Raw genomic sequence first — 13518 nt, forward strand, 5'->3', positions numbered from 1 at the left:
TTCAGAGTCTAATATGTTTTCCACCTGTGGATACAAATATCATATTGGAAGTCAGTAGTAAAATTAGTTACCATGTTTAAAATGTCATTTGTTCTTTTTTCTTTGATACTGGTTTTGAGGGAAAGTGGGTATCAAAGGTAAACTCTCCCCCCAAAAAAACACTTAAAATTCAAAATTTCATTAATGGGCATTCCTGGGAAAAAAGGGCCATGGAACCATATGTGTTTGGAAAAATGTTTACCCTCAACAACTAACAAAAGAGAATGCAGACTTAACATTTTTTGGCTCTCAGATTTGCTAGGTTTTCATGGATAGTATTCTGTGGTGATAAGCGAAGCAAGAAAATGGCATTCTCTTGGATAGGTGGTGGAGTAAGGTCCCAGTCATCAGTGGGTTCTTAGGTTCAGCTAAGTGTCCATTCTCTTAACTGCTATAAGCCACATCTGGCCCTAGTTGCTCAGAAGGATAGAGAAGCCCGAAAACCAGTCTGCTGGCACAACAAGTGTTTGCTCTTCAGTGGGAGACGTCGTGACACTCCACACAGTTAACCACAGAGCCATCTGCAAGCTGTTGTCTTTTGTAGGCTAGGTAACAGCTTAGGTGCTGAGGAGTGAGACTTCCCTTGGTGGGTGCAGGAGCCTTCTTGGCATAGGACCTTAGCCCCAGGAGCCAATGTCTATTTTAACACCTTCCACTGGGCTTCCCAGTGCCCTACAAGGAGTATGCAAGTTAGCAGTCCCCAAACTCAGGAACACCTAAACATATTCCTTCAAGTAAGGGGCACCTGATGGCTCAGCGTGTTGAGCATCCTACTCTTGATTCCTGCTCAGGTCCAATGGTCCCAGGGTCATGGCATTGAGCCCCACGTTGGGGGCTCATGAGCATGGAGCTTGCTTTGGATTCTATCTCTCCCTCTGTCCCTCCCCCCACTCATGCTCTTTCTCTAAAATAAAACAATAAAAATAAATTTAATATAATTCCTTCAAGTCAAGATGCAGTTGATGAATGAGGTGTTTTGTCCTCAGCAATTATGCTTACTAATATGCTTATCAGGTTCCTAGGGGAACAGAGCTAGAAAGTTAAAAGTTAGATTCCTATCAGGAAACAATAGATGGTGCCAAGGATGCAGAGAAAGGGGGACCCTTTTGCATTGCTGGTAGGAATGCAAACTGGTGCAGCCACTCTGGAAAACAAACAGGTTCCTCAAAAAAATTAAGAATAGAACTACCCTGTGACCCAGAAATTGCACTACTAAGTATTTATCCAAAGATACAAAAATGCCGATTGAAAGGGGCACATGCTCCCCATGGTTTATAGCAGCACTATCAACAATAGCCAAATTATGAAAAGAGCCCAAATGTCCATCAACTGATGAATGGATAAAGAAGATATGGGTGTGTGTGTGTGTGTGTGTGTGTGTGTGTGTGTGTGTGTGTGTATAATGACATGTATATAAATAATGGAATATTACTCCATGATCAAAAAGAAAATCTTGCCATTTGCAACATGGATGGAACTGAAGGGTATTATAATAAGTGAAATAAGTCTGTCAGAGAAAGACAAATATCATGATTTCACTCATATGGGTTTTAAGACACAAAACACATGCAAATAGAGGAAGGAAAGGAAAAATAAGATAAAAACGGAGAAAAACCGTAAGAGACTCTTAAATATAGACAACAAACTGAGGGTTGCTAGAGGGGTTTGGGGTGCAGGGATGGGCTAAGTGGGTGATGGGCATTAAGGAGGGCACTTGTTGGGATGAGTGCTTGTGTAAGTGATGAATCCCTAAATTCTATTCCTGAAATCATTATTACACCGTATGTTAACTAATTTGGATTTAAATTAAAAAAAAAAAAAAAACACCATGAAAGAAGTCAGATTCTTTCACGGAGGGAATGGTGTTTTGTTAACCTTTACTCACAAAGAATGAGTATCATCTCTTTTTTAGAACACAATTCGAGAATATGTATTGAAAGCTTTGAAAGCTTTGATTGTGTGTCTTTCAAGGTGGCAGTTTTGTTTTTAGGGATTTATTGTAACAAATAAGATACATACACACATATGTATCTGTATATAGGTAGGTTTCCTGTAGCATTATTTGGGGTTTTAAGTTTTTAAATGTTTTTTTAATTTTTTTAATTTACACTTATTTATTTTTGAGAGACAGAATGAGACAGAGTATGAGCGGAGGAGGGGCAGAGAGGAGACACAGAATCCGAGGCAGGCTCCAGGCTCTGAGCAAGCATTCAGCACAGAGCCTGAAGTGGAGCTCAAACCCACGAACTGTCAGATCATGACCTGAGCCAAGGTCAGACACTTAAACGACTGAGTCACCCAGGCGCCCCAAGTTTTTTAATGTTTTTGTTTGTTTGTTTGTTTAAATTTTTTTAACGTTTATTTTATTACTGAGAAATGGAGACAGAGCATGAGCAGGGGAGGGGCAGAGAGAGGAGGAGACACAGAATCCGAAGCAGGCTCCAGGCTCTGAGCTGTCAGCACAGAGCCTGACACAGGGCTCGAACTCACAGACCACAAGATCATGACCTGAGCTGAAGTCAGACGCTTAAACGACTGAGCCACCCAGGCACCCCAAGTTTTTTAATGTTTTTATTTTCTTTTTGAGAGAGAGAGTGTGAGCCGGGGAGGAGCAGAGAGAGAGGGAGATACAGAATCTGAAGCAGGCTCCAGGGTCTGAGCTGTCAGCAAAGAGCCCGATGCGGGCCTCAAACCCACAAACCGCGAGATCATGACCTGAGCCAAAGTCAGACGCTTAACCGACTGAGCCACGCAGGCGCCCCTCCTGCAACATTATTTGTAATGGTGAATAATTAGCATCTAAATGGTCAGCAGTTTAATAGGTAAAATACAGTACCTTCATATAATGAATACTATGTGAGTTTATGGGTAGATATTTCCAGAAATAGCATTAAAAGTGTTTATGTCAAAATATTTAGTGTTTAATTTTGGATGATACTTTTCTGTATGATTTTTTTTAACATGAATCACTAATTTTTAATGTGGACTGTGTGTTATTTTTTCAAAAGATCGTTTTGTACAGAAATGACCAAAGAGGATACCTGGGTGGCTCAATCAGTTGAGCATCCAACTTTGGCTTAGGTCATGATCTCATGGTTCGTGAGTTCGAGCCCCACATCGGACTTGCTGCTGTCAGTGCGGAGCCCGCTTTGGATCCTCTGCCCGCCTGTCTCTGCCACTCCCTCACTTGTGCATGCGTACGTGTGCTCTTTCACAAAAATAAACATTGAAAAGAAAGAAAAAAAAAGAAAGGACCAAAGAAGATTGAAATGCATACTCCTTAAATTGAGTATTCATTCATTTTAAGAGTTTGTGTTAATACCATTTAAAAAGGCTTAATCTTGAACTTCTTTAGTGAAGTTTTATGTATTTTATAATCTCAGGTATATCTCACATCAGCATCTGACATGATAATCTTGAAATATTTCAAGCCAATGAAATCCTTTTCAATTCATTTTCTCTTATGTTATTGTGTAAGTTCTAACTTCTAGTTAAAAATCTCATAAATTACAAACCTATCATAACTGATAATAAAGTGAATACAGATTTTTTTTTTTTAGTTGACTGATAGGATTAATCTTTGGGGCTGAGGAGATTAGAATCAATATGGAACAGAAACTGTGACTCAGTGATTAAGTGGAAAAAGCCACATAACCATATATTTTCATGTTTGGCAAAATTTAGATGCTAGCCCTCAGCAACTTTTGTCAAATTATGGGTAGGTTAGTGGGTGCCATCCTTACTTAAGGGGTTTGAAATACACACATACATATGCACACAGAAAGTTTATTCTCCATCTTACACTTAGTAGTATGCCCATATCATGGTTTATCATTAACATCTCCCCGGCTGCTAATAGTCTTGCTACTGTATTTGTTTCAGAAAATGTAAAACAAGTATTTCCTCAAATGTTACTTAAAGGAATATTGAAAAGGAAATTAAAATTTGAGCTGTACTTTCAAAAAAATAAGAATCCTACAAGGAATATCCAAGGCAATGTTTGGGTTTATTACCTACGATTTTATATCAGTCATGTTTCTTATTCTCCCTACAAATGGATGCTAGAGAGTTAGTTGATCCTACAGAAATGCCATGGGACTTTGGGACTTAGACTACGGTTATAGTCCCCGTCGACCAAGGACTATGTTACCTCAGTTGCTCCATCTATAAAATGAATGAATTAGATGAGATCATCTCTTAGGTCTTTCTCAACTAAAGAAGCCCTTAAGATTGAAGTAATTTTGGGGGTGCCTGGGGGGCTCAGTTGGTTAAGCATCCAACTTCAGCTCAGGTCATGATCTCCTGGTTCATGAGTTCGAGCCTCGCATCGGTCTCTGTGCTGACAGCTGGGACCCTGGAGCCTGCTTTTCGGATTCTCTGTCTCCTTCTCTCTCTCTGCCCCTCCCTGCTCATGCTGTTTTTCTTTCTCTCTCAAAAATAAACATTAAAAAAATTTTTTTAAAGATTGAAGTAATTTGTGACTCTAAGATTTATATGATGAAGTTTCTCATAATTTTACGTTCTGTCTTCCAGTTTATACCTGTTCAAACTAGGGATAGCCCCCCAAATCCAGGATTTGTTGGGCAAAGTCGACTTCACAGGTACTCTTCTTTATCTTTACGATTTTTACGTGGTTGTTTACTAAGAAAATGAATCTATATATTTTTTTCCTTTTGACATCATCGAATCCCTTTTTCTTCTGTACTGATTAGAGGAGAAAACGTTATTATCTTGTTTGTCTTTGACCAGTTTTCCTTTTCCCCACATTTGTGAAACGAGAAACTGAGGTTGACTCCTTCCTAAGGTTCTTGTTCGGAAATGTCCCGCCTTCTTGATAAAGACACTTTTTTCCCTTTCTTTTTGTTTTTAAATAATGGCGTCGTGTTTTTGATTTTCTTTATTTAGAAAAATAAGCCTTGCATTTTGGGGAGAGAGACCTGGGGGATGAAGACATTTCTTGCCATGAATATACTCATTCCTACCTCCATCTTGATATTGTTTGTTGTTGGTTTTTTTCCAGAGGAGGAAATTAGTAATATGAGAAAGGAGCTGGACAAATACGGAATACAAATGCCATCTTTCAGCAAAATAGGTGGTATTCTGGCTAATGAACTGTCAGTGGATGAAGCTGCTTGTGAGTCTCCTGACATCAGAACTTGCTGTTGACATGGGATTCACCTATACTTTATTCGTTGATTTTGGTTACAAGAAATAGAATGTTGAGAAAATACCTTCAGCCCCCTTTTGAAGTTTTTATTGCATGTATTGTAGATGGTTAAATTGAGCACATGAAAATATAACCATGGGATTGATTTAGTCTTTAAACATCTACTTATGCAGTTTGAATTAAAACGTTTTAGAAATATCTTTATTCTCCAAAATATTTCTTGGTTTTCTATGTCCTGTCCTGGCCCTTTGCTTTCTTCGGTTGAGTACATTGCTGCAGTTGTCTTTTAGCATTGCAAGTTAAATTACAGATACCATTTGGAAACAACCTGGTACTTTAAACGTGTCCATGTGACCGTTCAAACCCCTAGTGGTTGACATAGTGTTTGGTTCATTTGAAGCTTTCAATGCAGGTTGAGTAAATTAATACAGATTACACGGTAGATGCTTAGGAGACAGGACCCAAGATAGATGGGCAGGTGGAGAGGTCGTCGGAGGGGCTCTCTGGGAAGTGCCTAGGGTCTCTTCTTTTGCCCTTGTTACTGGAAGCCAGAGAAGAAAGTAAAAGAAAAGTAAATTAAAAGAAAGCAAACTGCTTACATTATGTGGTGTCATTACAGCTGTCCATGTTGTCTTTCCTGATAAAAATCTTTTTTTTCTCTTTTCAGTGCACGCTGCAGTTATAGCCATTAATGAAGCTATTGAAAAAGGAATAGCAGAGCAAACCATCATAACGCTAAGAAACCCAAATGCAGTTTTAACTTTAATAGATGACAACCTTGCACAGGAGTATCAGAAGGAACTCTGGGAAGCCAAAAAGAGAAAAGAGGAAAGTGCAAGACTGAAGGTATTTAATTAGATTCCTAGTACTATGGCTATGAGCATAAAAAAGCCTTTTTGTTAAAAGTGATATTTTTAAATCAACTGGCTGTGGTCTCTGTAGCCATAGGCCATTGGTTTGGGTGAAATTTAAGGGTAAGAGAAGACTATGCACTATGTAAAAAAAATGAGGTTTCCTTTTATGATGATTCTTCCAAGTTGCAAGGATTAAAGGTCATGTCGTAAATTTTTACTACTTTCCTGGGAAGTGTAGATACAGTAGCTAAACATCGTCCCTCGTGAGGCATCACCACCTGCAGACCTTGTATTAGCCAGGATACCTTTAGATTCATTATAGAGAGTAATGATTCATTGCGGTGAAGTTGAGAGATGCTGTTTTTGAATTCACTCTCCTCGTTTTCTCCCATTAGTTCACCCTCATATTTTGCCTTGCGTCCTCTGCAAGGCAGCCTGATCCTGACTTGACCCAACGTGTCTTACATGACTGTGGGCTTTGTATACACGTAGAGCTTCCATTTCCTGGCCACCTCTCTCCTCCTCAAGCTCTTGCCACATCAGCTTCAGCTCCGTTCCCAAACTTTTCTCACCTGGTGGCTTCTGGCGCTATCTGGCACACTTGCTCCCTCCCCCCCCCCCCCCCCCCCCCCCCCCGACCACCTGCCTTGAGGTTGTTGACTCACGTGGCTCCTTGCTGCTTTGTTGCCATGGTTCTCCTCTGTATCTCTTAGTGTCTCTTCTTCCTCCTGCCTCTGTGTATGGGAATTCTTTAAGGTCTGACACTGAATCCCATCTGTCTCTGTTCTTCCTAAGCTCATCCACTCACTGAAGTGATAGGAGCTTGCTACCAGGCCCTCTAATGCTCCTCCAGGTGACTTCATCTCTGTCCCATGGGCCTTGCCCCTCACTACATAGGAAGAGTGAAGAGTGCTTATCTCTACCCTGCCCTTGTCACACATGGGCCCCTTACTGACTTCACTTTGGAAAGACTTCGCCCATGTGTTAGAACTCCTTCTGTGCCCCCCATATCCATCTCTGCATTCTGTTGCCTCTTCTTGCCAGGCTTACATCTGTCTCCCACTTTCTAGTCTTACCATTCTTGTCTCAGCCTTGCCCTCCCCCCTTACCATGCCTCAGGGTTCTTCCAGCACCTTCCTCAAGGGTGGCCCTGCTTCCTACCATTCTCCGAACCAACCGCTCTCGGAGCTACAGGTGGCAAAAGTAATCTTCAACTACAGATCTGATATCAGCCCCTGGAAACCTCCCTGCATTCCCTGCTGCCTACTGAGTTAAGTACAGGCCCTTCAGTTGGCTTTAAAAAGCCTCCGGAGGGGGCACCTGCGTAACCCAGTCAGTCAAGCGTCTGATGATCTCACATTTCAGGGATTCAAGCCCTGCACGGAGCTCGCTGCTCTTAGCACAGAGCCCGCTTCAGATCCTCCCTCCCTCCCTCCCTCTCTCTTTCTCTCTTTCTCTCTCTCTCTCTCTGCTCTTCTCCCTTGCACGCTATCTCTCTCTCTCAAAATGAGTAAATAAACATTAAAAAAAAAACTTCCAGGATACCCAACCAACCTCCCCATCTTTCTGGCTGTGTGCTGTAGCCCAACTTGCCAAACTGTCTTGCCTTTTTCACCAAATCCTGTAGTCTACACCCTGTTCCCCTCTCTGCCCTGTTCCTCCAGGTTCTCCTCGGTTGTCACCTTGTTCAAGTGTTCTTTCCAACTGAGTGTGTAATTCTACAGAGTCTGTTCTACGTATATTCGTTATTTATGGTGTCGATATTATTAGATGAATGCAGTGAAATTGCCAATATTCCACTGGCTTCAGTCTACACAAAGTGGCAATATCAAGTGGTCCAACCTAATGTTTTCCACAAGAGACAGTTAGACACTTTCAGAGAGTCACTGGGGCTCTTGTTCGTCTTCGTCATCCCTGCCAGGTGTATGTAACCCCAGTGTCTTGCACAGAGCAAGCACTCTTTGGTGCTTATTCTGAATTCAGATGAATCTAAGTAAACCATTTTTCTCACTCTTGGCATTTGGCTTTTGAATATCGAGATTGGAAACCTTGTATTTAACCTCAGGAATCAGGAAAGACTTTGTCTTGTAGAATAACTGTATTTCCGAAGAAGAAAGAGACGCCTATGAAGAGCTGCTGACACAAGCAGAAATCCAAGGCAACATCAATAAAGTCAACAGTAAGTAATGAAGGAAACGGAGATACAAAGTTTCCTTGTCAGAATTGCACCAAAACTCCATTTGTGTCCTTGTAAAATTGCCTTATGTGGTGAAAAATCCACTAAATGTCAGTGTTGCTCTTAATTATGGTGCGTCATCTGGCAGCATCCCATGGAATTTTGGGGGTGATCTTGCCCGCCAGTGCATGCAGAGTATCTTGGAATACCTTGAAGCTAGTTTAGTTCTACCATCTCGTTTCGAACCTATCCCTTAGTTGGGCTCATATTGAAGGCTGTTTAGTAAAAATTATGACTTAAGGATTTTCATTTCTTGCCCATGATTATGTGACAGTGTTTGACTGGAATTGTAAAAAATATTGTTGACACCTGTGCTCTTTTTTTTTTACTGTCCAGTCATTGGTTTGCACTTGGTAAGAATTATTTTCTTACAGTGTGTGCACCTTTATGGCAAGTGAATGAGACTGAATGGGCCAGTGAAATTGCACGGTGGCGGGTTTGAATCCCATGTCCCCGAACTGTTGGGGAGTCTCACAGTGTAATTTCTCTTCCTATCCAGTTCAGTTGTATGACAGTAAAGAACAGAAAACTAGGGTAATTAAAATTATCACATGTAAGTTCAGAGAGATTAATCTCTTTACTAGGCTTTTTTCCCATCTCTAATAAAAATTGGTTTCATGGGGCACCTGGGTGGCTCAGTTGGTTAAGTGTCTGACTTCAGCTCCAGTTAAGATCTCATAGTGTGTGGGTTCAAGCCCTGAATCAGGCTCTGTGCTGACAGCTCAGAGCCTAGAGCCTACTTCAGATTCTGTTTCCCTCTCTCTCTGCCCCTCCCCTGCTTCCTCCCTCCCTCCCTCCCTCTCTCTCTCAAAAATAAATAGAAATTTTTTAAAAACTGGTTTTACTTGAGGCAGTAAGGAATTCTACCTGACATTTATTTCCCCTGTGGCTTTCGAAAAAGCCCATATATACACAAAAAACTAATACATGGAAGACCATTGAGCCCATTTGATAAAGTTTATGAACCATCTGCCCAATTTAAACTTGGGGGTATCCACTAATTACAACAGTCCTAAGCCTTGTCCCTGATTTAACCTCCTAGATGACCTTTGAATGCTCTTTACTGTACTTAACAGTTCCAAAGACACCATAGGTTTTCCCTAGAAGTTTGCCCCAAGTGGCTGGTAGAGACATATTCAAAGGGTTCAAATAGTAATCAAGGAGGCCCAGAGAAAATTGATGTAAATATCTAGCAGTTAACAACTGAGTGGGTTTGAGAATTTCCCTCACACACAAAATTGCTGACAGCTCCAGGGTAACTTTATTTTTAAGGGATCACCTTAACACCAGGGAATGTATGTTCTTCTTTCATTCTTATTTAATTTTGAACATATTGGTGATGGTACACGAAACAGTTTTAAGTTTCTCTTTCTGCTGTATTTGAAAACTGAGAATTTCATTATGCTTGACAGAAATGAATTACAGGAAGAAATTACATTGCCAGCAAGGCAGCTGAGGTGCATAAACTTCGGGAGGAAATGATTCCATAGCCTTTTGCCATCCTTTATTTTGAAAACAGGTTTCTTTTTCTTTTTCTTCTCTTTTTTTTTTTTGGTTTCTTTTTAATAGAATACCTTATATAAATGTTTTCATACTTAATGGCATACTTTTCTGACCACAAATTTCATGCCACAGTGGCTATGCTTTCTTTCCCATTTTCAAATAAAAAGCATGAGATGATTTGCACTGATGCATAACCAGCTCAAATTATGAAGGGCATTGCAATGTTCACCGGCTTCCAATGCGTAGAACATGATGATTCTGAAGTTGTTTTCTCTCTCCCCATCTGAAAATTTATAATCGAATAGAACTAACAACAGTCTTGAAAAACCCACTAGAACATATTTTAGTCAGGGACATGACAATAAGACAACCGTATGCTTTAAAATAAGTATAGCTACTTGATAAGCCTTTTCTCAACCATGTAGGTTATTATCCTAAAGTGTTAAGGTGTCTGTGTTCATTACAGCCAGAGAAGTGACGTAAGTGACAGCTTCGATGGTAATGTCATCAGATCTATTGTCAGAGGCATCAGCTTTGTTTGAACTGCCATCATTTAACTTTTTGGTTTGGCATATGCGTTCCATTAGTTACAACACATATTCTGTTAAGATCAAGGCGGGAAATACTGTTAAATGCAGAGTATAAGTGAGTGGGTAAGCTCACTTTATTTGTTTACTTTTAGGAGAAATGGTTCCTAAAGAGTGTCATAAGGATATGATTTTCTGCTATTTTACCATCCAGTGGTGCACATTCACATAATGGAGTTTTCAAAGGGGAAGTAGAATCCTCTCCAAAATAATAAGAGACACAGCTGGGAGGCTTTTGGTGACTTTCACACGACAGCAGATGCCACAGATGTCCACTGACCTTTCTTTCTGGGATTTTTTTTTGTTGGACATAGCCATTCTTAGAATGGAGAAACATGTTGGGGTTCTTAAAGTCCTTTAGAATAAGTGTAAGTTTTGGAGGGGTGTAACAAAGAAAATCACATTGGCTGTAAGTATTTCCTGCTGTTGAACGATGTGTGTCAGGAGAAAGGTTATGGAGGGTAACTCCTTGTGAATGAGTTACAGAAGGCAAATTGTCATCTGTTCAAAGGGTTAGAGTAATCTTAGCTTTAATCTAGTCACGCATTAGGGAGACAGACTACCCATGAAAAGCTCTAGAATTCTATGAGTCTGTGTACTCTCTCTTACCCTGAAACTTAATTTACAGGACAAAATGCTGCTGGTTCTGTCCAGTTTGTTGCTGCCTGGTGGCAGGGTCAGTCACTCATTCTTCCAGTTGGTCAGCAATTCGGTTTCTTTTTTCTGAAAACTGTGATGAATCTACTGTTTCAGGCACCCTCAGTTTGGTCACTAAATTCAGGTCTTTAGAAGCTGAACATTACAACGGGTAGAGATCTCACAGAGCTTGTGGTAGGGTCAGATAATGTAAACCAAGGCATTTCTGTGATCAGTGTTTTTGGCTTTGTTTTGTTTTTTAAGGTTAGGGGATACTGGCACAGTTATTTAATCTTACCAATTTTGGTTGTAATATTTTATTTTTTAAATTTTTTGAAGTTCATTTGAGAGAGAGAGAGACAGTGTAGGTGGTGGTGGGGGAGTCGGGGGGTGGAAAGACAGAGAAAAAGCACCAGTGGGGGAAGGGCAGAGAGACAGAGAGAGTCCCAAGCAGGCTCCACACCGTCAGCCCAAAGCCCAACGTGGAGCTCAAACTCACAAAACTGAGAGATCATGACCTGATCCGAAACCGAGAGATACTTAACCAACTCAGCCACCCACGCGCCCCAGGTTGTAATATTAAACACACACACACACACACACACACACACACACACCCCTACCTGAAATGTTTTTTTCTTAAAGTCACACTTGGCAAAACCCAAGAGTGGAGGGGAGAGTGTTCTGAGAATGAATACCAACACTCTCAGGCAGCACTCTCTGCAGGTGCTGGCCGGGTTGCCCGTGGTGCTGCATCAGAGTGGGGTACAGCAGCAGGGTGAGGCTGGCTTCTGAAGTTCATGTAGCTTCGGTCTCCTTGCAAAGGCAGTACTAATACACAAGGAGTGTTCAAAAACAAGGCCTGTGGGATCCGTATGGCCCATCTCTAAATACTGTGGGGATCCCCAAGTGGTGACCTCTTGAGGAACTGAAACGACCTGAAGCCCTAATGGAAGTGAGACCAGAGCTGATCCTGAAGGGTAAGATTTCGTAGGGAAGTCATGCTAGACAGGAGTGACCTCAGAGCCCCAGCTCTTTCTTTGCTGAAGTCCTTTTAGGGACCATCTCCATGGACTGGACTGACTTCTAGGTACGGAGCTACCATTTCCACGGCTCTGCCTGGCCTCCATCTGCAGCTTTTCAGAGTTCATGGAAAGGGACTGCTTAGGTTGTAACCCTTGGAAAGATGGGCTGGCTAGGTCAGCAGAGAAAGCTGTGGAAAAAACGGACATTCTGATGGAATGTGACACCCACCCCCCACCCCCTGCTCAGGGCTGGCTGCAGTGAGCCACATCAATGCTGTCATTCGGGAAGGCGACCCCGAGAACACGCTGCTTGCCCTGAAGAGACCGGAGGCCCAGCTGCCTGAAGTTTATCCTTTTGCTGCTGGGATGTATCAGAACGAACTTTTCAACCTCCAGAAACAGAACGCCATGGTAAGTCCGAGGGCACTCCAGTTACAAAGATGTTAATTCTAAGTTAGAGCCGTGAGGAAGGCAGTTTAGGAAAGGTGAATGGGCATAGAGTCTTTAACTTGGATCAACCCCCATTCCCACTCCCTCCCTGGATCAATTCCATGGCTGAGTTCCTCTTTAAATCCTGCTTTTTATCTCTGTAAAGAATCTGCATAGTTAGGAAATTCAAGCAGAGCTCAACACAAACACACCTTGAAAAGAAGTCATTCTTGTTCTCTGGTTTTTGAAACACGTTGGATAACTTTTTCACTATACTGAAATTTTTTTTAACTATGTCATGTTTTTGAAATAGAATAATTGGCTGTGAATCTGCAGTTCTAGAAATCTGCAACCAAGAATATTAGCACCATGGCTTTAATTTTTTGTAAATTTCATGCTGCTTAATATGCTGATGATATTAGACAGTAATATATACGGTTACAGTATTAAAACCATGTGTACTCGTGTAGGATTAACCCAGACAACGGAACAGAATAAAAATTACTGGAAGCAGAGCCAAGAATTAAGTAGATGAGAACACTAGTATTTCAAAAAGGTGGGGAAAAGAATGAAATCCTTCCAAGTGTTTAACCATTTGGGAAAGAAAACATGACCTCATTCTACATATCAGAATAAATTTCCACTATAAAAAGTTAAATGTAAAAAGTAACTTAAAAAATGAAGGTTCGAAGGAAACGTAAAAAACCCTGGATCTTAAAAATCCGAAACGGCACTGTTGCACCAGAAAAAAGCGAGGAGGAGAGGCCGAGAGCATGAACAGCTAATTCACAAAGCAAGGAATATACAATGACACACAAAAAATGTCCAACCTCAATCGGAAGTAAATGGGAATTAAAATAGTTATTTTGGGAAATCAGATTGGTAGAGCGTTGAGAGATCTAACGTAGCGTAGGTATAAATTTGGCACAGTAGGCGTCTTCACAGCCGGTGGAAGCAGGAATGGTGCACCCTTTCTGGAGAATGAGCTCAGCAATGTGTATGCAAGTCTATTAGCCATTATCCTGTCAATTACAGTGCTAGG

At 41.2% G+C, this 13518-nt stretch overlaps 1 protein-coding gene across 4 annotated transcripts in view; it reads left to right on the top strand.

The window, feature by feature from the left end:
- The window catches only part of IQGAP2 (IQ motif containing GTPase activating protein 2), a 299037-nt gene that overhangs the window by 172492 nt on the left and 113027 nt on the right, over nucleotides 1–13518 (top strand). For 3 of the 4 annotated variants that reach the window (XM_011284171.4, XM_019835765.3, XM_045062300.1), the window contains 5 exons: nucleotides 4573–4640; nucleotides 5060–5173; nucleotides 5874–6052; nucleotides 8152–8239; nucleotides 12295–12458. In XM_011284171.4, coding sequence (XP_011282473.3) covers nucleotides 4573–4640; nucleotides 5060–5173; nucleotides 5874–6052; nucleotides 8152–8239; nucleotides 12295–12458 — 613 coding nt within the window. The remainder of the gene's footprint in view (nucleotides 1–4572; nucleotides 4641–5059; nucleotides 5174–5873; nucleotides 6053–8151; nucleotides 8240–12294; nucleotides 12459–13518) is intronic. The other variant, XM_019835759.3, reaches the window with a different exon arrangement.

This window comes from Felis catus, chromosome A1 (assembly GCF_018350175.1).
Source record: "Felis catus isolate Fca126 chromosome A1, F.catus_Fca126_mat1.0, whole genome shotgun sequence".
NCBI classification, from domain to species: domain Eukaryota; kingdom Metazoa; phylum Chordata; class Mammalia; order Carnivora; family Felidae; genus Felis; species Felis catus.